Below are 26804 nucleotides of genomic sequence, written 5' to 3'. Positions count from 1 at the left end.
ATTTTTATTTTTGAGTGGAACTGTGAAGAGAAAATGAAGAGAAGGGTCACAGAAAATACACTAACTTAAGATTCAAAAGTGGAGATGTAGGCTCAAGCGGCGGGATGCTCTTCCAAATAATAAAACAAAACCACAAAACAGGAGGCAGGGAGACAGGGAGGAGAAGGGCAGGGAGGAGAAGCAAAACCTAGCGACGGATCACAAGCCTTCAGAACTTTCATGTGCAAATATTTGATTTGTTTTCAATTCAATTTTGCATGGGTTGATACATACAATATGTATCATACATACAGTAAATCATACATACATACATACAATAAAGTATGTATGCATGATTTGTTTGGGGACAGATAAGGATGCAAGTTTTCATCTGGCTTCTGAAAGAGAATCATGGAATTGGAAGGGGCTGCTCCAAGCAGGGATCCGAAGCAAAGCAGATCAGACAGGTGGTGGTCCAGCTTTTATGCTGAATGCCTCCAGCATTGGGGTGCTCACTGCCCTCCCGAGGTCGTTGGCTCCATCGTCGTCCTGCTCTAACAGTTAGGAAGTTACTCCTAATATTCTACCGAAATCTGGCTTCCTGTTAACTTGTGCCCATGGCTGCGTGTCCTGCCCTCTGGGAGGATGGAGGACAGATCCTGCCCCTCCTTTGCATGACTGGCTCCCTTTCACTTCTCGTCCACACCGCGCTTTTATTATCTGCCACCCTGGGCTTTGCAGAGAGAACTAGGCCTCAGCCCGAGCCCCGCTCACTGGGAGCGTCCAAGAGGGAAAGGCGCCTGCCCGACCCGCTTTTGTTCGTATCGCTCCGGCCCTGCCAGCCTCCCTTCTTCCCCCTCCCCAAAGGCCCACAACCGCGTCGCCAAGGCCCCGCTGCTCCGGCCGGCGGCCAACCCGGGCTCCCACCGCCCAGCCCCGCAACGGATGGCACCGGATCCCCAAAACTCACCATCTTGCCGCTTCGGCGACGCCAAAAAGACCTTTTCCCGGAAAACGGAAGTTGAATAATCAAAGAGCAGAAGAGAAAGGGAAGGTGGCCGCCTAGAAGGTCGAATTCGTGGTCGCCGTCCCGTTCCGTGGATGTGGTTCGTGTCTGCCCCCTGCTGGAAAGGCGAGGAAGCGGGCGGAATTGTAGGCGCTGAAGGCGTCAGATGCTTTATTTTTTAAATACCGGAATGAGGGAGAAAACGTCGGGTGACTTCATTTCTGTTTGGACAGAGCAATGTATTGTTGCTCGAGTTAAATGAGGATGGTTTTCCGAATGCAACAGTCCTCATCTCCCAATAGACCCCTTTCACATTATTCTTAAGATTGGCAACCCATGGGATAGCGGAATATTTGGAAATGCGCCTGCCGGGCATCACAGTCCCCCTTAGCCAACGTTAAAAATGCGGACAGCTGGATCAGTCCAGCTCAACCAAGGAAGAGCGGGTCTTTTGTAAAAGTAATGGCTCTTAACTGCCACCCAAGAGCAAATTGCACCCAAATATCTTGCTTTACAGCATGGATAGTAGCTTGCAACAATAGTTCTTGTGAAAATCCATTTCTCTCTCAGGTAGGGGAGAGGATTGCACTTAAGCTTAAAAGAAACAGGGAGAGGGGGTGGTTGGATCCTATTGTTCCTGCTAGCCAGGTGTTTGACTCTGCAAGTCATGAATCCACTGCACCATTAATAGTAGCTGGAGCAAGACTTCATTTATTCTTTTTTCCTCTTTATCTGAGGTTGAGCATCATCATGGTTATATACAGTATTAACTTTGGATACAGCACCTTTAAAAATGATTTTGTACCATGTTGTATAAGTCCTACTCAAACCAATCCAGCATCTTAGTTTAATACATCCTTCTGCTTCCTTCATTTTTTCTCCCCTTTTACTTTGCCGTGAAAGATCAGCTGTAACCATATATACTTTTCTTAATTTTACCTTACTGCATGTCATCGTTTCTTGATCTTTATTCATTTGTCTCCGTATGGTCACATTCTCAGTCCAAAAAAATGCTTAGTATCCAACATAAAAAAAATCTACATTTCAAATCTTTTTTATATACAGTAATCAATCGTGTTAAATTCTATGTTTAGCAGAACCGAGGACACACGGCATTGTGCATGCATTTTTGCAAAGACAATTTTAAGTTGTTGTTGCATATTCTTCTTAAGGAAGCTGCTCCAGATCATCTCTATTTAGATTTCCATTGCCTGGCTATGGTCTCATTGTGCTTTCCACCAAATTTTAAGATACTTAAATTTGTCAGCATACACCCCACACTTTGCTTTTGGATCTTTAACTATTTTTCTGGGTTGCTTCCTTTTCAGTAATTACTACAGTATGAATTTTTCTTTAACACTCATTTTTAGTCTACGTTCATTGCCTACTTCAGTGGTCCCCAACCTTGGACCTCCAGATGTTCTTGGACTTCAACTCCCAGAAATCCTGGCCAGCAGAGGTGGTGAAGGCTTCTGGGAGTTGTAGTCCAAGAACATCTGGAGGCTCAAGGTTGGGGACCACTGGCCCACTTCATTACTTTACTGAGTAACCTTGCAGGCCATCTCTGTCAGGTAGTACTACTGTGTAATCTACATATCAGATGGTCTTGATAACATTTCCATTGACAATGATGGCATCATTCCGGTCAGCAAGTGCCTTTCTAAATATGTTCTCAGAGTGCAAACTGAAGGGCAGTGGCAAGAGTATACATCCTTGTTTTACCTCTCTTTGTATATTTATGTCTTTTACTGTCTCACATTTGACTCCCTTTGTTTATTACCAGTACAGATTGCCAATTATATAAATATCTTCTGAATCAAGCTGTTTGTTTACCAACCATTATATAGTTTGCTGGCTGGCTTTTGTCAAAGCAAACATCAGTGTACATGTTGCTTCCTATGGCTTTAAGGCTGTGTGTTCAAATAAATGTAATTTGAAGGAAGAGAAAGGGAAGAACCAAGCAGACCAAGACAAAAAGCAAAACCCCCTTCAAATATATAAAAAAAGCCCAACATTTTTTTCTCTCTCCATCCCATCTTTCTGTTTTTCTCAAACAAAACACATGTTGCGGTATCATCACCTTTCACACAGCATGTCGCTCAGAAAGGGGAAGCCTTTGAGTGCAATTCTTGGAACTTTTATTTTGCAGATTACCGAAGAATTTGAGGCTCGCACTGGGAAGGCCTGCCTTGGACCCTGAGCACGGATGAGTTCCCCTTTGGACGACTCTTCTCAGCCGGCTGCAGCCACTGTGGCCGCTGGCCACCCGGGTCAGGATATTCTGGAAACTGTGGCCCCAAACAATAACTTTCCCAAACCTGCCGTTTCTCCTCAACCCTCCTCATTTTGGTTCTATTTGCCTCAATCCAAGCGTGTGTTTTTCTCAAGAATAATTCATGGAACGACCCTGCTTTCAAACAGGCAGATCACCTCAGCGGTCTGGAGATCGGTTGTCCTTAAAAGCCAAGACACGGGGAAGGACATGCAATCTGTCTATGCACTGATTCACAGCGCACTCTAAACAGTGTCCAAAAGCAAAACGGGGGCTAAGCCCCGTTTCCAAGGGTGCCCCTCCCAAGCCTGGTTCCTTCCTCATGGGGAGGTCTGTCCTGGGCCTCCTCCTTCTCCAGCTTCTTCTGACTTCTCCTAGCAGCTGCTGTCCCTGTTTCCTTAGCCCCTTTCTGTGCTGTCAGTGTCCTTTTCTGTAATGTGCTTTTCAGCTTCACTGGATGCTTCAGCTGGCTGACCTGTCTGGAGGATGAATTCTGTGAAACTCTCACACGTCAGCCAAAAAGGGTCTCAAGAAGCCGGCAACGCTGGCTTCAAGCTTGCATTTCCTTCCACTGGTCTACTCTTTGGTTGCTCTGATCCACACACACACACCCCTCCCCGCAATGACCTGTGCACCCCAATTCTGCTGCTTCCCTGCCCTGTTCTCCTGGCTTTCACCAGGCAATGCCCTGTGCCCCCCTCCCCGCAGCCAGAAAGGTGGCATCACAGCTGAAAGGAAACTAAAGACAGTTTGGTCAGAAACTACGAAAAGGGGAACTGAAAGGGTGGGGTTAAGCTCCGGTTGACAACCTGCCGTGCAGTTCACTCTGCCTGCCCTGCAAGGCAGCTGCCGTGGCCACTTTTCCGATCACGAGCCATTCCTTTATCGCCCACTCACCCATCCGCGGATGCGCCCGTGATTCCAGCCTGGGTCGAGCCTCCCAAGACCCTCGGGGACCAGAAGCCAACTGGAGTGGCCGGCCGTGCGTGGGAAAAGAGGAAGGAGAGAGAACCTGTGAGTCTTGCTTTCCTTTCGGCTTTGGGTGGCTAGCCCAGAAATAAACAAGACGGTTTTACAGATGGAGGAGGAGGGAAAAGCAAGTATTTTGGGGTGTGTGTGTGGGTGGGGGGGAGCAGTGCAAGCCAAAACTGCCCGAGGTCCCCTTCGGGAATGGAGCAACCCCTCTCTGCAGAACCACTTTCCTCCCAGTTATATCAGTATCATCCTAGCTTAGCGTTGTGCTGTGCCTTTTTTAGACCGAACAGATCATTTCTCTGCTGGTCCCAGCATTTGGAAATGTTACTTTAAAGACAAGGTAACTGGGGGATTCTGGGATTTGTGGTAAAAAAAAAATAAGGCATGTTTCGGAGCACTGCAGCGTTTTCAGGCATGTGGCCTTCGGACCCAGACGCCTGCAGCTTGCGGTGGCTGCTGGTACCTAATTCTGGATGTTTATTTGAGAAATATCCTCTATTTTGGGCACAGAGGCCAGACTGAAAGTGACCCAAGTAAGCACACCGACAAAATGTTGCAGCGTGATGCTCCAGGCAGGGCAGGGCCTTCTCTGTCAATTCAGTTTTCCCAGATGGCTTTCCATGGCCACTGAGTCGACCTTGCGGATCCTCCCAATATCTCCCCTCCTGCACCAGGATGCCTTTTTGGCCCCATACGCACCGGGACTCTGAATGTTGAAAATCAAGAGAATGAAGGTGTCAGAGTTGGAGTGCCCATCATCGTCATAAGGCAAGGTGGCAAAAGGTGGCCCTCCAAATCGTATTGGACTACAGTTCCCATCAGCCTTCAGCAGCACGGCCGGTGGTAAAGAATGCTGGGAGTTGTAATCCAACTCCATCTGGATTGAACAGAACATTTTTGCCCACCTGGTCGAAATCTTTCACTGGATATTCTTCCTTTCTTTCCTTTTTGTCTTCCTTCCTTTCTTCTTAGCGTTTAAAAGCAAAAGATTACATCACCGGACTCTACTTAACCCTTTTTTTCTACAAATGGCTTAAAGGAATGCCAAAAAATACGCAGGCACGTCAGTAAGATGATTACTGATTATAATTGTTTTATTTTCAATATTTGTTTATTTCTACTTTCTTTCAAAGTATTCATAGATTTTTTTCCTCCCCCACCAAGACTTACGAAGCAATCGACAGTAAAATCACAATACGAAAACAAGAACGTTCTTTAAAAACGAGTTTAGAATAATTTTAAAGGCCGGACAAGATAACAGAGCTTTGGCTACCTGTCGGAAGCTCAGAAAGGACGAAGCCAGCTAGACTTCCCTCGATGCTGACTACCTTTCCCTTGAGCATCTCCACTGGAGAGGGCCAATTTCGAGCCGGCTCATAGAGGAGGACACAGGCGTCGAATATTCAATTTCCAAGCTAGCTGAAATAATGGCCTTTCAGTTTTTTAAAGTGTTTCACATGCATTATTGAATACTTGCAGTTCTGTAAGCATAAGTTGGTGTTATTACCGCCTTTGTGATTAACGTGAGGCTGAGCGGCTTGCTTGCCAAAGGCCTCCTAGTGAACTCATAGCAGGAGTGGGATTCAGATCCAAGATTTCACCTGATCCACGTCTCTGTTCTCTGAGCCACAACACTTTGCTGCCTCTCAGGATAGATCAGAAGTACTGCGAAAGAACCATACCTCAAATTCCTAAATTCAGTACCAAGCTGTTCTACATCCGCTGAAAGGTGTGATCTGGAGAACTCAAAAAGTTCTCCATGACTTTCTGACATGTTGTAAGGCTTCATGTAGAGCAGTGGTCCCCAATCTTGGGCCTCCAGATGTTCTTGGACTTCAACTCCCAGAAATCCTGGCCAGCAGAGGTGGTGGTGAAGGCTTCTGGGAGCTGTAGTCCAAGAATATCTAGAGGCCCAAGGTTGAGGATCACTGATGTAGAGTTTGACAAGCAAAGAAAAGCAAAGATGACTGTATTTGTTCATGAGAAAAAGCTCCAAAATCCACAGTTGATTCTTCTTGAACAGCCCGAGGAAGAGTCCTGTGTAACTAGAAAGCTCACATGTTGCTTTTGGAACAGTGTTGGGACCTTAAAAAGTCCTTCTTTTCCAGATTCTGAGGATGTTTGTTCATGAGCTAATTTTAATAAAGACTCTATCTAGTCAGTTTCTCTTGCTGATAAGGCCTCATCTTATCTCTAAGCATCACATTTCCTTCCAGCTAAGAAGAACTGAAGAATGTTATCAAAACTCTAGATAAGACAAACAATCCTGCTACTAGTATCCTCTTTTGATGACTTTGGCTCTGCTTCACTGGCGTGAAATGGTGGTGGATGAGCTCCTTTTTTTAGCAATGTCTCTCTGGAAAAGAGAAGGGGAAGCAGCCAAAGACTCCCTATAAGCCAGCTGACAAGAGTGGCCCACTGTAAGCCCGGATCAAATGAGATATAATTATAAGAGTAGGGACCACAGATGTTCTTGGCCTATTTCCACTCCTGTTGTTGCTTTTACCTGCTCCGATGGCTACCTCGTGGACAGGATGTTTTATTTACAGTCATCACAAAACACTACCAAAAGCAACAACAAGTGAAGCGAGGGAATAATTGGACCCAAGTAAAACAAAACATGGCACTTAAAACCTTGAAGAAGCATTTAAGTCTACAACAGTTCAAGTCATAACATTCAATTGAACTCTAATTATAAGCCCATGTGAGAAAACTCCTGGTTTACAACGTCTTGACGCTCTGGCCTCCGGACCATGAGCGGTGCTGAATGGGTTCTGGATGTTGGAATCCAAGGACATTTTTAACCTCAAATGTCTGTTCCTGGCTATCTTTGACCCTTTGCTCCCGGCTCTTGGTGTTTCCGACCCAGACTGTGCCAGTCGCATTGACCCAGGAAAGCCTAGATTTATGGCCGTGGTGTTGTAGGAACGCTGCCATTGGCAGGTCCTATAGCCAGCACTCCACCCCAAGGAGGGGTTTTTTAAAAGGCAGACGGCTGGATTGGTCTGTATGAAGAAAGGAGGGAGCAGATCCTTCCTCACACCGGCTCTTAGGGCTTGGCTAGACAGCCAAATTGAAACGGGCTCGATCCGGCTAAATAGGGTCACTCCAGGTTGCATGTAGTTATAGGAAAGGAAAGGAAGAATGAAAGAAAACACATCTTCCTCCTTGTCTCCTAGTATCTCCTCCTGCTTCCGGGAGGAAGCTTTCGATGTCTACATTTTCTTCTCTAAAAGTTATACAGCACATCAGGTGTCAAGGGTTTCTCTTTCTGTACCAAAGTCGTGTTGCAACAGCCCTTTGGGAGGTCTGGTCCCACAAAAGACCCACCCCAAAGAAGGAGGAACAGTTAAAAAGAGATGACTTGGCTTTATTCGGAAAGTTACATTCCAGACAGAAAAGCCTAAACTCTGATCCTATCGAGATAAGCGAGTGCCCTAGAGCACCCAACCTTGGGCCTCCAGATGTTCTTGGACTACAACTTCCAGAAGCCTTTACCACCACCTCAGCTGGCCAGGATTTATGGGAGTTGAAGTCCAAAAGCATATGGAGGCCCAAGGTTGGGGACCACTGCCCTAGAAAGCCCTCAGGAGAGGAACACGCTCCTGTCTCCTCCTTGGTGAAACAGGACAGACTCTTTAAGAGCATCAGTCTGATGGGTAGGAGGAAGGAGAGGTCTGAAAGCCAAAAGGGACAGGCCACTTCTCTGCCCTCTCTAGCCAAATCCCTTTGTGGTCACTTGGCTGAATTGGCACTAGGAGGCAACGCTGGGAGGCCACACCCGGCCAACATGTTGAAAGAGGAGGAATCGCTAAGTGGGAAGGGGTCTCTGAGGCCATCCAGCCCAACCCCCTGCTCAGTGTGGCGGGAATCCAAATCCAAGCCGATCAGGCAGAGGGTGGTCCCATGTTCTCTTGGTGCTCGCCACCTCCTGAGATCGTCAGTTCCACCGCTGTCCTGTTCTAAGAGCATCCAGTCATAGGTTTAATACTCAAAGGACAGAACAAGGTGATATATATATATATAAATAATACTTTTTGTGTGGAAAATATGGAGGGAGGTGCAGTTGCTCTGCCTCCTTCGAATCCTACCCCACATTTACTCCACGCAATGTCTTTTTTGTGGGACAATCACAGGGGAGTGGAAGATCAGCTGCTTTGCACACAAGAGATCCCCGTCTCCGCTTCCGACAGGGGTAAAGAAAGACAGAAAACGCCGTGGCTGGAGGGGGCCGGGCAAAGCTGGAGTCAGAGTAGGGCCAGGGTGTACCCGATGTAGCCTTCCTGTGGGCCGTGTGTCTCCCTTCAGATCCTTTTGTCATAACACAAGCTCCTCAGCCCCCCCCCTCAAGTATACCTGGCAGCGGCTAGGAATTCAGAACGCCAACACGGTGGAGAACGCTCTGGGCCTTCTTCTGCAACCCGTCTGTTTTTGGCGACAGCAGGGAGAAAGCATGGCGTCCCACCCCATCCCTCAAGTGGCCTATCCTTGACATCAACAGCGCTAGTCTAGTCAGTGGTTCTTAACCTTTTTGAAAGAAACGCCCCCTTGAGCCATTGAGGAAGTTATCATCGCCCCCCTCCCCACGGCAATATCTTATTATTAATTAATTTTTATTAATAATTAATTATTATTAATTTTCAGGGGTCATTGGATTTAAGTGTCTTGATTAAATAAATAAATAAATAAATAAATAAATAAATAAATAAATAAATAAATAAATAAATTTATTTATTTATTTATTTATTTATTTATTTATTTATTTATTTATTTATTTATTTATTTATTTATTTATTTATTTATTTAATCAAGACACTTAAATCCAATGACCCCTGAAAATAAAATTCAATTGCAAGAAAATGAAATGCCCAAAAAAACAGTAACATTTAATGATTTAGTTACAAGTGAATTTTAAGATGCAAAAAGAAATATTAAAAGGGCTTAAAAACAAACCACAATGCAGGTTTGGCTTGCTCCAGCGCCCCCCCCCTACCGCCCCCTTCTGTTCCACCACCCCCACACCGCCCCTTTTCGTTCTACCGCCCCCCTGAAAAATGAAATCGCCCCTGGGGGGCATTATTGCCCACGTTAAGAACCACTGGTCTAGATGGTCTGAGATATAGCATAAGACAAGTTGATATGCCTGCATTCGCTTATTCAGCATTTGTTAGTTACAGAGAAGGAGGAAGAATGAGGAAGGAAGTCAAACCACCCCACTTCTTGAATCAGTGTCATCTTAGACGCGAAATGCTCACTTTTTTAAATTATTAAACCCAGGATTCTGAATTCTTTGTGTATTACTGTCTATATCAGTGTGGCAAAAATGGAACGCCGCTTAGCCTTGAGTCCTGGTTGTATGTATATACCTGGCTTTGCACACATGCTTCTTCGGACACTGGGAACATGTACATTCTGAAGCAGACGACGGAATCAATCTGCTTGGATTGCCTTGTCCCCATCAACATGAAGGGGAAGCTCAAACCCACAGAGACCGTGTCTCATTTCAAGGACAAAAATAAATGATACAAGACAGCCGGTATTCTCATGCGTCCATGGGTGTAAAATTTTAGCACTGCTCAGCAGAATTTAGCATCCGAAGAAATCTTTGGTCTCAGAAGAAAGGAAGGGAGAGAGGGAGGGAGGGATATCAAGCCAAGGATAATTTCCAAGGGTCAAACTAGAGATTAGGAGGAATGTGTATTTACTAACAGTTAATTAACCTGCCCTGTCATAATGAGATTTCAGCAGAGATAACATGCTTCAGATATGAGGTTTGGAAATTAAACCCATGTTTACCTGCCAATGACCAATCACAGGACAGAGCACGCTAAATGCAAAATAAGCGGGTAAGGAAAATCATATGCTGTGACAAACAGATTTTTTTTCAGCCTTTGAGATAGTACCTGTTCTATATGCTGGGCCTATTGTCTAGGCATGTTTATTCAGAAGTAATCCCCACAGTTATGTGGGGTTTAGTCCCTCGTAAGTGTGTTTGCAATCCAGATTGTTCTTTTGTTGGCAGCGGCAATCCACCAAGTACATTAAAAAATTGGAGGAGGAGGAGAAAGCCATGTCGAATGTTATCTTGGAGAGCATATTTCTGAAGCGCTCCCAGCAGAAGAAAAAGACGTCTCCTCTGAACTTCAAGAAGCGCCTCTTCGTGCTGACTGACAGCAAACTCTCATATTATGAGTATGACTTTGAACGCGGGGTGAGTCCCATGGAAGAGAAAGCTAACAGGTTCATATTGAAAGGACCTGGTATCTGTTGACCATAACTCAAGAGCAGCTGGTTAGGTTAAAGGAAGGGACTTGTAGTCGAACACACCTGGAGCGATACTAGATTTAGAGGGGGAAGACTGGTTTAGAGCATTCTTGTTTCCACTTTGCAGCGCCGAGGAAGTAAGAAAGGGTCAGTGGATACTGAGAAGATTATTTGTGTGGAGGCTGTGATTCCAGAGAAGAACCCTCCCCCCGAACGGCAGATCTTGGTGGTAAGACATTTATGCATCTTCATTTCCTTTGACTAGACTTCCGCTCATCTGCCACTGAATATTTGCTGCTAAGCTTTTGTGTCCCATTTTTGGACGGCATTGCATTGTAGCATTAGAAAAGGATGAAGAGGGAGCAGTTTGTCGTCTTCCAGATGCTGTTAGACTGCAGCTCTTGCCCTAGTGTGAGGAATGCTGGGAGTTTTCGTCCAGCAACATGACGAAGATCCTACTTGGCCCATCCTGCAGTGTAGAAACCTTGGCCTACGGCTGCTGTTGGACAAGGTGGTTGCCCTGTCCAGAGTACAATGATTTCTCCTCAGTCCCAACTACTTGTGAAGAATTCTTGGCTCAGCCTCAATGGAACAATACCTTAAAACAGTGCTTCCCAACCTTGAGTCTCCAGATGTTCTTAAACTAAAACTCCAAGAAGCCTTTACCACTAGCTGTGCTGGCCAGGATTTCTGGGCGTTGTAGAACATCTGGGGACCCAAGGTTGGGAACCATTGCCTTAAATAATGAGTATTTCGCATGTGGGAGAGGCAGTATGGCACTGTTGTTAGTTCTGGGCCTTGTGGGTGCTCGTTTCTAATCCTTCTAATACCCACAGAACAGTTAAACTCCGTGGGTGTCTCTGAGGAAGCCTGACCTACCTCATGAGGTTGTTGAGGGAATAATATGGGGAAGAGGGTCACTTAATTGGCCTTGAGCTCACAGAAGGAAAGGCAGAATAGTCATAACAAGCTGTAAATGAGTTTTGAGAGTCACACAGAACTTTTCTACAGAGAACATTTTGTGCCTCGAATGTTGTGCTGTCTGTAATCTATTGCATTAATTACTTGCTGAATGAATTGCCCATCTTTTCCACCTACAGAGAAAAGGAGAGGATTTAAATGAGCCGGAACAAATCTCCATTATTGAGCGGTTTCCCTACCCTTTCCAGGTATGCTATTGCCATCATCTTATCCCAGACAGATGGATCATAATGGACCAGTGGGGGTTGGCAAGTCCATCTTCCATAGGTTTCATTGATTCAAATGGACTTTCTCTAACCGTCACTTACTTTAAGTAAGCAATTTGAACCGATTACACAGGAATTGACTCACCGAATCCCCACTGATTCAATGGGCCTACTTTAGTTGGATTGACTACACGAAGCAACAGGATTTTGACCTTCTCTCAACAGCTTTTAGCATTCAGATTTTTAAAAAACAACAGCTAAAAAGCAACCATTTTAGTTACATTTGTGAAACAGGAAATATAGGTTTTAAAAATTGAAGCGATGACAGCAACTCACTGCTGCAGTCGTCACGAACTATAATGGAAACAAACTGCTTCTTAAAAGTCATTTTCCAAGCTGTGGCTTGGACTTGATCAAGAATAGTGAAGCTGTCATGCCAGTTATTTTAGACTACAACTCCCATAGTTCTTTATCACTGGTAATACACACTGGGAGTTCTGGGAGCTGAAGTCCAAAATCTCTGGCATGCCAAAACTTCACCACCTCTGGACTGGCTGGTGGTTCTAATTCCCGTAGAACAACCACCCTTACCTTATCCAGCCTCTTTGGAGGACAAGCCCCTTCTAGCACGGGAAAAAGATGCCATGTTCTATGCATATTCTATGCATTCCCTATTCTTGTATGCCTTTCCCCCTCTTTCTCCTAGGTGGTATATGATGAAGGACCCCTTTACGTCTTCTCTCCCACAGAGGAGTTACGAAGCCGATGGATCCAGCAGCTAAAAAGTGGTAAGCTGTTCTGCGAGTCTGCATAGGTGAAAGAAATATGCTGGCAGGTACTCCATTTTCTTCTTGTTGATTTGATTCAATAGGAGTGTTGGAAACAAGCAAAAATGGACAGACAGAAAGATAAGAGAGGCACCCTGTCATTTGGTGGGCTATCTTAAAGAATGCCAGGGTAATCCTGTATCTCAGAAGAAAGCCTCATAGGGTCCATTCCGGCGTGTAGTTCTAAGATTGCATGCACATGGCAGGCTACTGATCATGCCACCTGGGGGATTTTAAGAACTGTTATTTTTTAAAAAGGGTAATATTTTTCATCTCTTCATAGGATTCTTTCCTTTCTAAGCTGAGGCCAGCGGATGAGCTGAAGGGGAAGAGCTGTTTCTTCTTTGTTCAGTCTGATTTCATGAAACTGTATACAATTCCTTGAAGTCTTTTCAAAATGGTCTTTCTAGAAGACGACCGCTCTAGAAAGCAGTAGGGGATGGAGGATCATGGCCTTGTGGGGTGGGGAGGAATGGGTTAGGCGTGCTCTTAATAGAGCGGGTGCCGCACAAAACACAGCCCTCCTTTCCCTCCCGCTGCAGTGATCCGCTATAACAGCAACGTGGTGCAGAAGTACCACCCCTGCTTCTGGACCGACGGGCAGTACCTCTGTTGCTGCCAGACGGCTAAGATGGCCATGGGATGTCAAATCCTGGGAGGCAAGAATAGAAGTAAGCTCACCACTTCCAGCTTCTCTTTCTCTTAACTTCCTTGGACTTCGGTTTCTGTTTTCCTCCGTTTTTTTAAATGGGACATGTATTGGGTGGTCCTCCTTCCCCAAACATTTCTTTATCATGGTTGAACTTCAACTCCCAGAATCTGCATGCATTTCCTTCTTGGTACCTGGGAGATTCCTGGGTTTTTTAGCCCAGAATGTCACTTTTGCAAGCTTTGGTCTTTCCCCATCGTAGGAATTCATGATGGTGGGCTGATGCAAAAAAAGAAGGGGAGAAAGACCTTTGTAACAGCTCTAGCTCATGCACCCAGAGCTGTAACTAGGGTGGCTCGATGGGGGGCACCAAGTTTGAGATGTGAATCTAATACTCAGAAGAATTAACAGCAACATCTCCCATCTCTATTCCTTTTTTCCCCTTTTGTTTTTGGTGGGCCACTTACCTTCTCCTCCTGCTTGCACCCTTCCCTCCTCCTGGCCAACGGGGTGGGAGACCGTGTTGCTTGCACTAACGAGTAGTCACGCCACTTCGTTATGTACCTTGAATTTCTGGTTTCTTTCTTTTTGAAGGTTTCAGAAGTGGCCGTTCTCAAAAGCCTGACAAACCTCTACCTCCGACGCCAGAGGAGACCGAGGTAGTGAACAACACCAGGCATTGGGAGAGCTTGGAAAAATTCCCTTTTTTTTTTGGGTTACGTGTTTTGGGGAAGCTGCCGTCCAAAATGAGAACTTTTCCGAGCGTTGGGCGTTGGCGGTCCTTGCCAAGGATTTGGGGAGGAGGTGGAGGAAAAGGCCTGAGAGAAGCCCCTTGAAATGCCTCTTTGCTTTTTCCACTTCGTCTCAAACCTTCTCCAAGATGATGAAGAAGCAGTTGCCCCCGATGCCAACGGAGAGCCTCTCCTCGAAGACAAAGAAGGTTGTGGCGTTGTATGACTACCAGCCGATGAAGGAACAAGACCTGCAGCTCCAGAAAGGTGAAGAGTACCTGGTGCTGGAGGAGAGTAACGAGTCCTGGTGGAGAGCTCAGAACCAAGATGGGTAAGTGGGCCAGGGCAGAGAGTGAGCCATAGGAAAGTGGAGCAAATCATGCCGTTCGTTCGTTCGTTCGTTCGTTCGCTCACTTAGCTAGCTAGCTAGTTGGTCGGTTAGCCCAAGCTAGACCTTGTTTGGTCTAGTAGCAAGGCTGCTCTTTTTTGGTGGGGTTAAGACTGGAGTGATTCCCAGGTGGAGTCATTTTAAGGGACATCTTCCTGGTCCAATCCAATGCGATCCTTTCTCACTGTCTGATCACAGTCTTAGCGGTGGAAGCCCTTTCAAGGCACCCAGAAGCGGTTGCCCCGAATTAAACCGAATTTCTTGTGCGAAGGAAAAGACAGAAGAGGTGGTGCTTACCAACGGCGGACGGTTTCGTTTGGACCCTCTATATAGTGCTGTGGACGATGCAGGAGAAAGGAGCACCCACTGATCTAAAACAGCCATGGGTGTCTGGAGGTTGAGGGGGCATCTAGAGGGAGCGCTTTTATCCCACATCCCAGGGTCTTTATTATTTTAACATAAAGACCCAGATGCAACGCGTTGTAGCAGTCTGCAGTAAACTACATGCCCCATCACCAAGACCTGTCTCTTTCTTCATATGTGTATGAATTTTACTAGAAATCTGAAAGCCACAAAACGCAGAAGACGTTCATTTAAAAAGCAAAACTTCTAAGCCCACCCTTTTAACCATTCCAATCTCTGCTTAAAAATACCCAAACCCCCCCCCACATCCAAAACATACTTTTATGACCATTCTGACTGGTGCGGTAAGAGGAGAAGATTAAAGACTACAGAGGATTGGTCAGAAGAAGCACTTATTCCAGGAAGTTAGAGAGGGGAGATGTGAGCAAGAAAGCCAAGAGAAGTTTCGCATACAATGCCTGGAAATTTTCCAAGGCTGGCTGAAAAGCCACTGTTTCCAAGCTCTTGATGCTGTCACACTGAATTACAGCCTCTTCCTTCTCAGAAGCGTGGTTTATTGAGTTTCTTCCCTTTTCTTTCTCGCTACAGGAAACAAGGCTATATTCCCAGCAATTATGTTACTGAAACAAGTGATTCTCTTGAGATCTTTGAGTGAGTACCCTTGATACTTCAGTGACCTCTAGGCAGACATTAACAACTAAGTAGAAAACAGGGTCAGTTCCTCATAGATGAAGCGCATTCTGGGAATTCTAGTCTCCAAAATGACCCTCTCCTCAGCCATGAGTCATCTCCTCACTTGCCATCTGGAGCAGAAATCTAGATGGGGAGTGGATTGGTTCACAGGAATTGGGAGTGGTTTAATGAGTGCAGCATGCAAGGTTGTAAAGGTAAAGGTTCCCCTTGACAATTTTTGTCCAGTCGTGTTCGACTCTAGGGGGTGGTGCTCATCCCCGTTTCCAAGCCACAGAGCCAGCGTTTTGTCCGAAGACAACCTTCCGTGGTCACATGGCCAGTGCGACTTAGACACGGAACACCGTTACCTTCCCACCGAGGTGGTCCCTATTTATCTACTCACATATACAAGCTTTTGAACCGCTAGGTTGGCGGGAGCTGGGACAAGCAACAGGTGCTCACTCCGTTGCGTGGATTCGATCTTACGACTGCTTGGTCTTCTGACCCTGCAGCACAGAGGCTTCTGCGGTTTAGCCCACAGCATCACCACGTCCCTGCAAGGTTGTAAAAACTCCCAAGAAATGTTTCGGCTTGGATGGTAACGGTGGCATAAGGACTGCGGGAGGCTGTCAATCCACCTGATTCCAATACACTTTCAAATCAGTTTGGCTGCCCCAAATTTATTTATTTATTTATTTATTTATTTATTTATTTATTTATTTATTTATTTATTTATTTATTTATTTATTTATTTATTTATTTATTTATTTATTTATTTATTTATTTATTTACAATATTTTTTAGCCGCACCATTGCCAGTGGCAATTAAAACAATTAAGAAAAAAGAGCAAAGTTAAGAACAGAATGTAATATTTATCTGCCAAGATAATTAACAGTTCTTTCTTAACTCACAGGGGAAAAAGTGGGTTTCGTCTGAACTGTTTATATAGCAACCTTTTATTCCCCCTATGTAGTTCACCCTCCTACGTGCTCTCCCGCCTTAGAATTTATCCCCAATATGTTGCGTTTCAGATGGTACTTGAAAAATATAACCAGAAGGCACGCAGAGGAGCTTCTGAAGAAAGAGGTGAGTTTTCAAATAAAAACACCCATCCTTCCTTCCATAGTGAAGTCATTTTTGAAAAGGGGCCCTCTCTCAAATTCCTCCTAATCTTTCCACCCCGTCCTGCCTGTTGCAGAGTTTTGAATTTCTAGTTAAAATATTTTTTGCTATGCACTAGAAGTAAAGAGATCCACAGAGGAGAATAGATACAAAGTTCCTTAGAGAGCCCACCTCTTTCTCATTAATGGGCGCTTAAAGAATACAAGAAAAGAATACAATTTCGTTACTTGTAGCTGCTTGAAATTCCAGGCTGGTGCATGCTGCTTTCTTTACTGCATATATATATTGGCAACAAAATGAACAGATCAACAGCAAACAAACAACTGCTGCCAATATAAAGAGAGGGGGGGATAGCATTCAACAGAGAGACAGGGCTCTCTTGGAATTCAAAGGCTGGAAGGAATGCTTGGTTAGTACTGGACAGATAGACAGTCACCCCAGACCAGAAAAATCCCACCCAGTTACTCTAACCATGGACAGCTTGTGAAGTGGCAAATAAAACTCCCAACACTGTCTACACTCCATGGAAAGCTGCTCCAGATGATGAACTGAGCATCCAACTCATGGACAGAGGGAATGAGAAAATACACGTGCAGAGGCTTCTAATGGCTTACTCTACTTATGGTACACGCCGTTGTTTCTAGATATTAGCTGAAACCCAATAGCGAGTTGCAACTAGAGTAGGCCCATTGAATCAGGGGGGATTTGGTGAGTCGACACCTATGGGATTTCTTTTGAATCAATGGGCCTACTCTAGTTGCAACCAACTCCTGGATTTCAGCCACTGTTTTCATAAATAACTAACAATATTACGCTGCCCAAAATTCATGACTCTCCAAAATCTGTTGCTTAGGGCAGTTGCCCCAGTTCACCTCATGACCGCGCCGGTCCCGTGTGCTGGCCATGGCTTCTTCAGAGGTAGGGACATGATCAGAGCTTTTTCGGTTGAGTCAGCACTAGGTATGCTGCGTTTCATCCTGGTTTCATGTCTTTATAGCCACAGGGGTTACGGTATATCCAAAGACTGCTCTGTACCCCCTTTGCCCCCCCCCCCAGTAACTTTATTTCACATGTTAGCGTTGTCCTCTGTTTCCAAAATTTCAGGGCAAAGACGGTGGGTTCATTGTCCGGGATTCCATCAGCAAGAGGGGAAAATACACCGTCTCTGTGTTTGCCAAGTCCTCTGCGTGAGTATGGCCTGCTGATGCAGAAACTGAGGGGGTATCCCTTCATCCTCCACTAAGCTCATTCTCAGAAGTGTCACCTGCAGAACCAATAGCATGATGATGATTGATAGACCTCAGAGGATATCTTCCTTCTTCCGGTCTTAAAAGTGCGAAATGGCTGATTTGTTGAGTTTTGTTTTGTTTGGATAGCTCTTCTTACAACCTGCTTATCAACAACAACAACTACTACAACTACAACTACAACAACTACAACTATTACTACTATTACTATTACTACTACTGCTACTGCTACTGCTACTGCTACTGCTACTGCTACTGCTACTACTGCTACTACTACTACTACTACTACTACTACTACTACTACTACTACTACTACTACTACTACTAATAATAATAATAATAATAATAATAATAATAATAATAATAATAATAATAATAATAATAATGTGGCGTCAAGTTAGTTCTGACTTATGGAGACCCTTTTCAGGGTTTTCCAGGTAGAGAATACTCAGAAGTAGATGATCATCCTCTTCTTCTGCAGGTGCCCTGGGGCTGTGCAGCTGGCCCAGGGCTACACAGGCTGGCTCCTCTCCCTGGAGGCCCAGTGGAGGGGGGGGGAATCAAACTCCCAACCTCTGACTATGTAGCCAGAGACCGAACTCACTAAGCTATCCAGCCATCTTATACCTCATAGCCTCAGGTTACTATCCCCAGATTTTCTGAGGTGATGGTTGATGCCCGTCAATAGCCTTATCTGGAATGACTGTTTTTATCACCAGCAGTCCCAGTTATAGAGATAATAGCAGTTTTTAACTTCCAGGGATCAGAGCTGGCCAAGGTGGCTTGGGAGACTGTGGGAATGTTAGTTTCCAAGTAAATTCTCCAAGCTCCGGTCTAGGCCTGCCCCATTCCTTTGTATAATTGATGCAGGATTACTTTCACAGGGACCCCCAAGGGATGATCCGCCATTACGTGGTTTGCTCCACACCCCAGAACCAGTATTTCCTGGCAGAGAAGCATGACTTCAACACCATCCCAGAGCTCATCCATTACCATCAGCACAACTCAGCAGGTGAGGATGATATATGTTTAGGGTGAAAGAGAATGACGGACTTTCATTAGAAAAATGCAGTTAGAGTGGAAGAAACGAAACAGGGGCTGGATTGGAGGAGCACCTGGTTGAGAATTTGCTTGCGGGATGCTCAGTACATCGCGTTGAGTTGCACAGGAGAGAAAAATTGCTCCATTCCTAAAATAAATTAAATGACACTAACATTACTTGTGTGAGGTGTTCCAAAACTGGCAGTCCAAGTCCTTGCATGGAATCGTCCACCGAGCAGTCCAGGGGAAATGGAGCCTTTCCTTTGGCCAAACTTAAAGGATCACTCGAAGACAAGCTGTCTTTTTGTGTGAGATGTGAGAAAACTTGAACTCAGAACCTTCAGGCATACGGACCTGCACCGGGAGGGTGTGGATACACGCTGAAGTTCTCCAAGGAGGCATGAAGAAAAGTGCATGGTCTGATCACTAGCCAACAGAACTGGAGTATCCAAATGAGCTTTCTTCGTTTGGGGATTGGTTGGCAGAGTTTAAGCTTCGGGTTCCTTTTACTATTTCCCCAAACGTGACAAGACTGCCTTGGCTACCTCTCTGCAATATTAATGTTGCCTTCATTGCTACTCAAGGGCTAGTTCTAACATCTGGTTCTGGCTTCATCTTTCCTGTTTATTAAAGAGTGGATTTCCAGCCTCTCATGTCTGTGCAGATGAGCATAAAAGGGAGGCTTAGATAGTAAGATTGCCAGTGCATTTCCAGGCAATGTTGGCCTTTAAAGTCCTAAACAGCTTGCCTCAAGGAGGACTAGTTACACTAGTATGGATTGCCCAGTACTAACTGGTCTGTTCTTAAGTTCAATAAAGTTGGCAGAGCAGTGGTTGGGCAGATAGGTGGACTCATCACAAGCACATACCAGTGAGTTTTCTGTTGAATATTCCATTTAGAGAGATGGCTGATTCCGCCAATGACTGCCGGTGGTTCGTTTGTTTTTTAAATGATTTAAAAAATAGACTTATATTTAAATGAAAAGATCTGCTGCAAAATTTTATCTTGATAAGTCGTCACCAGCTGGCTTGGGGATATCAGTTTTGAAAAGTGATTGAGACATACAGTATATTTAAAAAACAGATAAATATTAGGCATGGAGCTTTCATGCTCTGAAGACCTGGCCAGCAGGCAGGATTGGTTATATTATGTTGAATTTTGATGTTTTCAGCCCAAACACATTTGTGTACATGAACAAACTGACTTTGGCCGTATGTTCTGTGTTTAATGTATATATTTCTGCATTAGATGAATACAGTTTATATGCTCTTTTTTTGTCATAGTTAATGCATTATTACGAATTCATTCCCCATAATTTAAATTATTTAAAAACTTTCCAGGGCTTATATCCAGATTAAAGTACCCGGTGTCGTCGCAACAAAAAACAGTGCCTTCTACAGCAGGACTTGGATATGGTAACAGCTACGTGTCCTTAAATTTGGGGTGGCTCTGTGTGGTATACCTATGCCCTTGCTACTCTCCTGTTTTTTTTTTCCTCCTGCCATAGAAATTAGGTTTAAGAAACATGATCCAAATTTCACAGTGGCAGAAGCAGGAGGATTTGGGAAGCTGAGTATTTTAATTTCCAAGAACGCCGTGGATTGCTCAGTGCTGGAGGTTCTCAGTCCCTGTAGGGAAGCACAAGTTCAAGGGTGGATGGTTCCCTCAGCCCCTTCTCCCCCCCCCCAATGACCCTTTCCTTGCTCTGCACCGTGGTTTACATCTGGCTGGTGCTTTGTGCTGCTTCTAGGCGCCTGGGAGATCGACCCAAAGGACCTGACCTTCCTGAAGGAGCTCGGGGTGGGCCAGTTTGGAGTGGTCAAGCACGGGAAGTGGAGGGGCCAGCACGACGTGGCCGTCAAAATGATCAAGGAAGGCTGCATGTCGGAGGACGCCTTCATTGACGAAGCCAAAGTCATGATGTAAGTGACAGCGAATGGGCCTTTTCTCATGAGGTCCCGGACGTGGGGCGTCCCTTTCAGTCCGAGAGCCTAATTCAGCTCTCGGAGTTGTCTTGCAACTCAAAGCACCCAATTTGCCCATGTAGTTTGGCTTGCATGGTCAGTACGTAAGCCTTACAAGAGGCATCTTGGCACAAGGGTTAATGCGGAAAAAAAAGAAACTCACCCTGTTTCTCATTGGGCTGCTCTTCAGGAACCTCTCCCATGAGAAGCTGGTACAGCTGTTTGGAGTCTGCACCAAAGAGAGGCCTATCTTGATTGTCACCGAGTACCTGTCTAAAGGTTGCCTCTTGAACTACTTGCGGGACAATCGGAGCTCCTTCCAGGCCACGGAGCTCCTGGAGATGTGTAAGGACGTCTGTGAAGCCATGGAGTACCTGGAATCTAAGCAGTTCCTGCACAGGGACCTGGTAGGGACGGCTGTTTGCCTCTAGCTTAGTTTGCGCATGGATGCAAGTCGGCCTCTGTCTGGGCTGTGCCACTTCAAACGGGTGGGGGGATGAGCTTATCTTACACCCAAGTAAATGTGCATAGAATGATAGGCTGATTCTACACTTGAAAAAAAAACAGGGCTTCTTCCACTTACAAACACAAACTCCAGTCAAGGCTTTTAGAATGCCAAATGGGGGTAGAATCTTACCGCCACCATTTTACAGAAAATAAGGGTTCCTATAAGGCAGAGCAAATACTACTGTTTATATTTCGTGTTTGCTTTTCCCGATCTTATGCCCTCCAAGTGTGTTGAACTGTGGCTCCCGTTGGCCCCATCCGGCTGTGGTAATAGTCAAGGATGTTGGGAGTTGTAATGCAGAACATCTGGAGGAACTTGCTTGAGGAAGGCTGATCTCCCATCTCTGCCATGCTGCCCCTTTGTGTGTTTGTTGTTCTGTAAGAAAGGATAATAGTCAAGACAGTGTCCCAGAAAGCTTGCCCTGCTGTTGTAAGGGTGAAAGATTTGGACCCTAGGCTACAACATCTGGTACTGCTATTTAGGATGCTATTAACCTTGCTAGTTTTCTCTTGCTTTGGATAATCCCTCAGTGCTAATCAGAACTTTTTCAGTAACTGCTGCATGAGATGGAAAGTTGACTGGCATTGCCCCCTTGCTTCTGCTTAATATCCATTACCTGTGGTTTAATTTGGGGGTACAAGATGGTAATGTCTGTATTTTTTGCCTCTCCCGGAGAGTCTATTACTTTTGCTAAAAATTCTGTTCACATTGGTTCAGGCAGTGCAATCTCTTCAACTCATGCAGAAAAGCTCGTGTACCTACAAACACATAGGAATGGCTAGCAAAGCCTATGTTTTTTCTTTTTTACAGCTTGGTATCAGATAAAGAGAGGAGGAAATGAGGAGGAAACCCTTGTTTACAGCTTATTAAATAGTTCCTTTGTAAAGGTGGCACCTGCAGAACTACAATAGGGCTGCAACCAAGCTCCAAACAAGGGTTTCCTCCTCTGTATCTCTGTGGCCATTTAATGCAAAGAGACCTGAACATCCCCAGTGTGACTTTGCCATGAATGAATGTGAATGAATTTGCATGTCACTGGCTGCATAGTCACACTGATATCAAAAGGCAAAGGTGAGTCTATGGTTTTTAGGCTATAATGCTGTTCCTTTGAGACCCCCCTCTTTTTATCTCTCTACTGCAGGCTGCTCGCAACTGTTTAGTGAACGAGCAAGGCGTCATCAAAGTCTCTGATTTTGGACTCTCCAGGTCAGTTCTTTTTTTTTTTTTTTTTTTTGCCTCTGTGTTTGGAGGGGACTGCGTTGCTTTGATTTTCCTTTTTCTCATTTGCTTTTCAAAATTTCCCTCTGCTTGCTTTTCCTTCCTGAACTCCATCCTTGACTTTCTTATTTACTACTTTGTTTGCACTCCTTTCTGTCATTTCACTCACCCTTCTGCTATTTTGTGCTCCTTTTAAAAACTGTCGGTTGAAGGCTTTGCCCTAATTAGACAAATTCTGATCATCAGGCCTACTGGCAGGTGGTATAAAAATCCTCTTCCACAGGTTTTGAGCTCTGCTGAGCAGGCGCAACATATCCACAGCACAGCCTCCAGTTAGAAGCTCTGCTACTAGCACTCATTTTGTCAGATATGTTTTCAGCCAAACACAGCATGGTGGAGGAAGGCTGGAGTTGATGGATCCAAAGTCCAGTAGCCTTCTCCAGCAAGATGGAGGATTGGAATCATCAATAATGCCATTATTTCTTCGGTAGTGTGTGTGGAGGGCATTAAAAACTGTACAGATCCATCAGGCCTTTCCCCCTTGATGATATGAGCTGAAAGGGTCTGGAAATGGCAGGCCGTTTGTCATTTCAATGCCACCCACCCACTCTTCGAATTCTTGATTCCATTGAAACTTAAATCCTATGAAGGCAAACTGTTTAATTCATTACATAAAACTGCATTTGGAGGAGGAAGGCCCACAAATTGTTCTAGCCATTTTGACCAGCATCACAAAAAAATGTAGCCATGTGTGAAAGTCACTTCTTCACTGATTGTGATTGTCGGGACATGTGATGAACTTCTGGAAGGCACAAGATTCTTCTTGTTCAGCTTGGGGGAACAATTCCGTGGACAGCTTCTGCAATAGAGGTGGGTGGAAACTGTGTCAGTCCATTGCAGCAGATCAACAAAGCGTTTTGTTCCACCCAAAAGACTAATATATTTGTTATGCCAGGAATGCTGTTGGTCCCAAAGAATGCTCTTTGTCAGATATGGGAAGAGGGGTTTATGCTGGAAAAGTGCATGCCTCAGTAAACGTTCCATTGGTTTCTCAAGATGCCACAAAACATAAAACTGGCACCACAACCATCTGTCTCTAGGTATGTCTTGGACGATGACTACATCAGCTCCATGGGGTCCAAGTTCCCAGTCCGGTGGTCTCCTCCAGAGGTTCTTCTCTACAGCAAGTTCAGCAGCAAATCAGACGTCTGGGCTTTTGGTGAGCTAAAAGGATACGGAGCCGATGGAAAACCCATGTGTGTGTGTGTGTGTGTGTGTGTGTGTGTGTGTGTGTGTGTGTGTGTGTGTGTGTGTGTGTGTGTGTGTGTGTGTGTGTGTGTGTGTGTGTGTGTGTGTGTGTGTGTGTGTGTGTGTGTGTGTGTGTGTGTGTGTGTGTGTGTGTGTGTGTGTGTGTGTGTGTGTGTGTGTGTGTGTGTGTGTGTGAGAGACATGTCAAAGTTATTCTATCAGAATTACATGGCCCTCATAGTGCTGCTGGTACGATGTGTGGGACCAAAGAGAAGGGGAGCAAACCGGTAGAGAGCAGAGATGGGAAGGATTCAGATGAGCTGCTCCCAGAATAGCCAGTGAACTATGCTTGCTTGCCGATGGTGGGCGTTGCTTTTGTTCTGTTCTTGGAAGAATCCCTCCTTCCATCTCATATCTGCCTCTTCAGTGCTGCTCATTGCATGGATCTGGGATCTGTTAAAGGGATCTCCCACTGGCCTCGAGCCCTAAGAAAAGGCTCCATAGGCAGGCTTGGTGTATTCACGCAGGGATGTGTCTATGGCCTCTGCAGAAGACAAGCACTAGCAGTAGGACAGGTAGGGCCCCCAAGTGGGGCATTCCAAGAGCATGCTTTGGCCCTCAAGTTGTTCCAATCCTCCAAGAAGCCTCCCCATATTATGTCATCCTACAGCTGGCATAAGAATGTCCCTTCCCTTTGTAACAGGGAGGACACCACTCGGCCAGAGTAATCTTGGAAAAATTCACCCCTCCATTTCTTTTCTAGCTATGTGACCCAACAGGGCCATGGGCAAAGTGGCGAATCCTGTCTTCATTTCTTCTCCTTCCCCTGTTGGTTCTGCCTGGCCTCCTGCCTTTCCACAGAAAACCGAGATTTAGATCTTGAAACCGAGAAAAATGCCTAGAGCAGACAAAGCCAACTTGTGGTTCTGCACATGTTGTTAGATCACAACTTGCTGCACCGCTAACCAGTATAACCAGTGGTGAGGAATACTAGGAGTCACAGACCAATGCTATCTGGAGGACCGCTTGGTCTAAAGGGTGTTTGTTCATATTTTAACACACGCTTGTGCCCTGCTGCCTCATCTTGTTATAAACGTAAATCAAGCAGCCGATCAGATAAGCATCTTAATCAGATCATGAAGGAAAGGGAATTATCTCAACCAGTGCTCCAGGGTTTGAGAACACACAACTGGAGTGGAAGTGCAGGAAAGAGCAGGCTTGTATCACAAGTCCACAAGGATACAATAATTACAAGGATAGCTGGATTAGTTCTATTTTGCCGACCCAGGGTGCAATCAAAGCGCTGCAAAAGCATGGCCTGGATCACACTGGAAAGGGTCATTTTCACAGGAGCAATCCCCCTCAAAGTGAACCTTCTGTCTGCCAGGGGATTGGAATCAGGCTGGAGTGAATTTCCCTATTGTACTTTTGTGATTGCTAGGAAATAGATCGCACAAGTGTTTCTAAATTGTGATCTATTTCCCCGTGTAATCACATTCTTCATTTGCAAGGAGCATCTGCAAAGCCTTGCTAGTGTAAAAAAATGGATATAAGCCCTGGTTGTGGTTTGTATATTTTGCATTTACAGAGGGATCTCTAAAAATCATTTTGTGGTGGATACGTACCGTAATTTTCTGTGTATGAGACTATACTTTTGTATAAAATCTTTAGAATAAAAATTGAGGGTCGTCTTATACATGGAAGTAAGCTGAGGAGAGAACAAAAACAAGTGGAGGGGAAAGCAGGGATCAAAGCAGTCCTGCAGTGCTTTCATCCCTTTTCCCCTACACTTGCTAAGTCCCACTTAGATTCCTTACTTTTGGGTTAGAAAACTACATGGGGGCGTCTTATACACAGAAAAATATGGTACCTGTATGCCTTTGATTGCTTTGTTATGGCAGTCCTACAGTTATGCTGTGCTCACAAATTGCAGGGCTACACCTTGGTGGCAGCCCTTCATTTCCCAGGTACAGAAAGCACCCATCGGCACGAGGCCACCATGGAAAAGAATAGCGTCACTGCCACCTTCATAAGTAACACACGCAGCCCACAGAAGCTCCTGCCCAACTTTCCCGTGGCACAGAGGCATCTCGGAAGAAAGCGTTGAATGCCCTTTTGGGGCTACCCATGTTTCCATCTTTCATTGTGATGTCTTTCTGCACGTCAGGTGTTCTGATGTGGGAGGTCTACAGTTTGGGAAAGATGCCCTACGAGAGGTTTACCAATAGCGAGACGACCGAACACGTGACCAAAGGGCTGCGTCTCTATCGTCCCCAGCTCGCCTCCGAGAGAGTCTACGCTATCATGTACAGTTGCTGGCATGAGGTAAGCCACCCTTCCTGTCCCTGAGCCGCAGTCCTTTCCCTGAAAGACTGAATGGCATTCATGGTCAATGGCTAATGTAGGGATACAGCATCTGTTTTACTCCAGTTCAGTATAGAATAAGTATCTGACATTTTCCTCTTTTGGTTGGCCCATCCTGTTGAGAAGAGGTCTTGTATTTAAATTCTTAACCAATATGTTCTCTTTTTAAAAAAGGCTCATCCAGATAAATTTTCTCCTCTCTTGTATTCTTTGGCTCTAGAAAGCAGAGGAACGGCCCACCTTCCAGACTCTTCTGGGACACATCATGGATTTAGCAAATGAAGACCCCTGAATCGCCACCATCGACTGCCCATTTATTGTTTGTTTTTGCCATCTTTGAATGTTTGCTCGGGAAGTTCTGAAAGGTCACAGGAGGGCAGAATCTCCAAGGAACCCATTAGAACAGGAGTAATTGGATCCATACACACAAAAAAAGAGGATTCTTTATCTTTGGTTCCATAATAACTGGCTTGTATCTGAAGAAGACCAGTTCCTCTTTAAAATGGCAAAGATCCCTTTCGAGGCAAGGATTTCTTTCTCGCTCACTCTCCAGAGTGACTTAAACAAGTTCTCAAGGATAAAGTCGTTCAGAAACTCGATGTGCGGCGATGGAATAAGAGTGACAAGAAATAATATGAAAACGAAAGATGTCTCACCAGAAGGGGATACTTCTCATTGTGTGAGCTGCTGCCCCCCCCCTCCTGGCAAAAATTCCACGGGTTCCAGCTTGGTTTGGTCACTCAAGGAAACTTTTATTAAAAGCACGAGTCAGCGCCTA

At 45.2% G+C, this 26804-nt stretch overlaps 2 protein-coding genes across 4 annotated transcripts in view; one reads left to right on the top strand and one right to left on the bottom strand.

The window, feature by feature from the left end:
- RPL36A (ribosomal protein L36a) overlaps positions 1–20979 on the bottom strand; it is a 24118-nt gene extending 3139 nt beyond the window's left edge. The window contains exons 1-2 of one of the 2 annotated variants that reach the window (XM_078380743.1): positions 20852–20979; positions 950–1103 (exon numbers count right to left, since the gene is read on the bottom strand). In XM_078380743.1, coding sequence (XP_078236869.1) covers positions 950–952 — 3 coding nt within the window. In that variant the 5' untranslated portion in view covers positions 953–1103; positions 20852–20979. Of the gene's footprint in view, positions 1–949; positions 1143–20851 lie in introns of those variants that run through there. The other variant, XM_020804650.3, reaches the window with a different exon arrangement.
- Positions 4082–26804, top strand: BTK (Bruton tyrosine kinase). 2 transcript variants are annotated; one of them, XM_020804645.3, is made up of 19 exons: positions 4082–4271; positions 10255–10443; positions 10624–10725; positions 11597–11665; positions 12390–12471; positions 13053–13181; positions 13754–13818; positions 14040–14221; positions 15230–15292; positions 16346–16400; positions 17541–17623; positions 18568–18695; positions 20065–20139; positions 20475–20646; positions 20879–21095; positions 22338–22402; positions 23515–23633; positions 25830–25987; positions 26247–26804. In XM_020804645.3, exons 2-19 carry the CDS (start codon positions 10303–10305, stop codon positions 26316–26318), a joined length of 1977 nt encoding a protein of 658 aa, XP_020660304.2. In that variant the 5' UTR covers positions 4082–4271; positions 10255–10302; the 3' UTR covers positions 26319–26804. The 2 variants fall into 2 exon arrangements, with proteins under 2 accessions (XP_020660304.2, XP_020660305.2); XM_020804646.3 differs by lacking the exon at positions 13053–13181 and having other exon boundaries at positions 4136–4271.

The sequence above is a fragment of the Pogona vitticeps genome, chromosome 11 (genome assembly GCF_051106095.1).
Source record: "Pogona vitticeps strain Pit_001003342236 chromosome 11, PviZW2.1, whole genome shotgun sequence".
NCBI lineage: Eukaryota > Metazoa > Chordata > Lepidosauria > Squamata > Agamidae > Pogona > Pogona vitticeps.
The sequence above is the reverse complement of the archived record's forward strand: the minus strand, read 5'-3'. Positions and strand labels throughout refer to the sequence as shown.

Excerpts from the sequence above, each read along its gene's own strand:
- BTK (XM_020804645.3), top strand. The coding sequence starts at position 10,303 with ATGTCGAATGTTATCTTGGAGAGCATATTTCTGAAGCGCTCCCAGCAG. Across the intron at positions 12,472-13,052 it reads GATCCAGCAGCTAAAAAGTG|TGATCCGCTATAACAGCAAC; the intron begins GTAAGCTGTTCT and ends CTCCCGCTGCAG. Across the intron at positions 21,096-22,337 it reads AGTTCCTGCACAGGGACCTG|GCTGCTCGCAACTGTTTAGT; the intron begins GTAGGGACGGCT and ends TCTCTACTGCAG.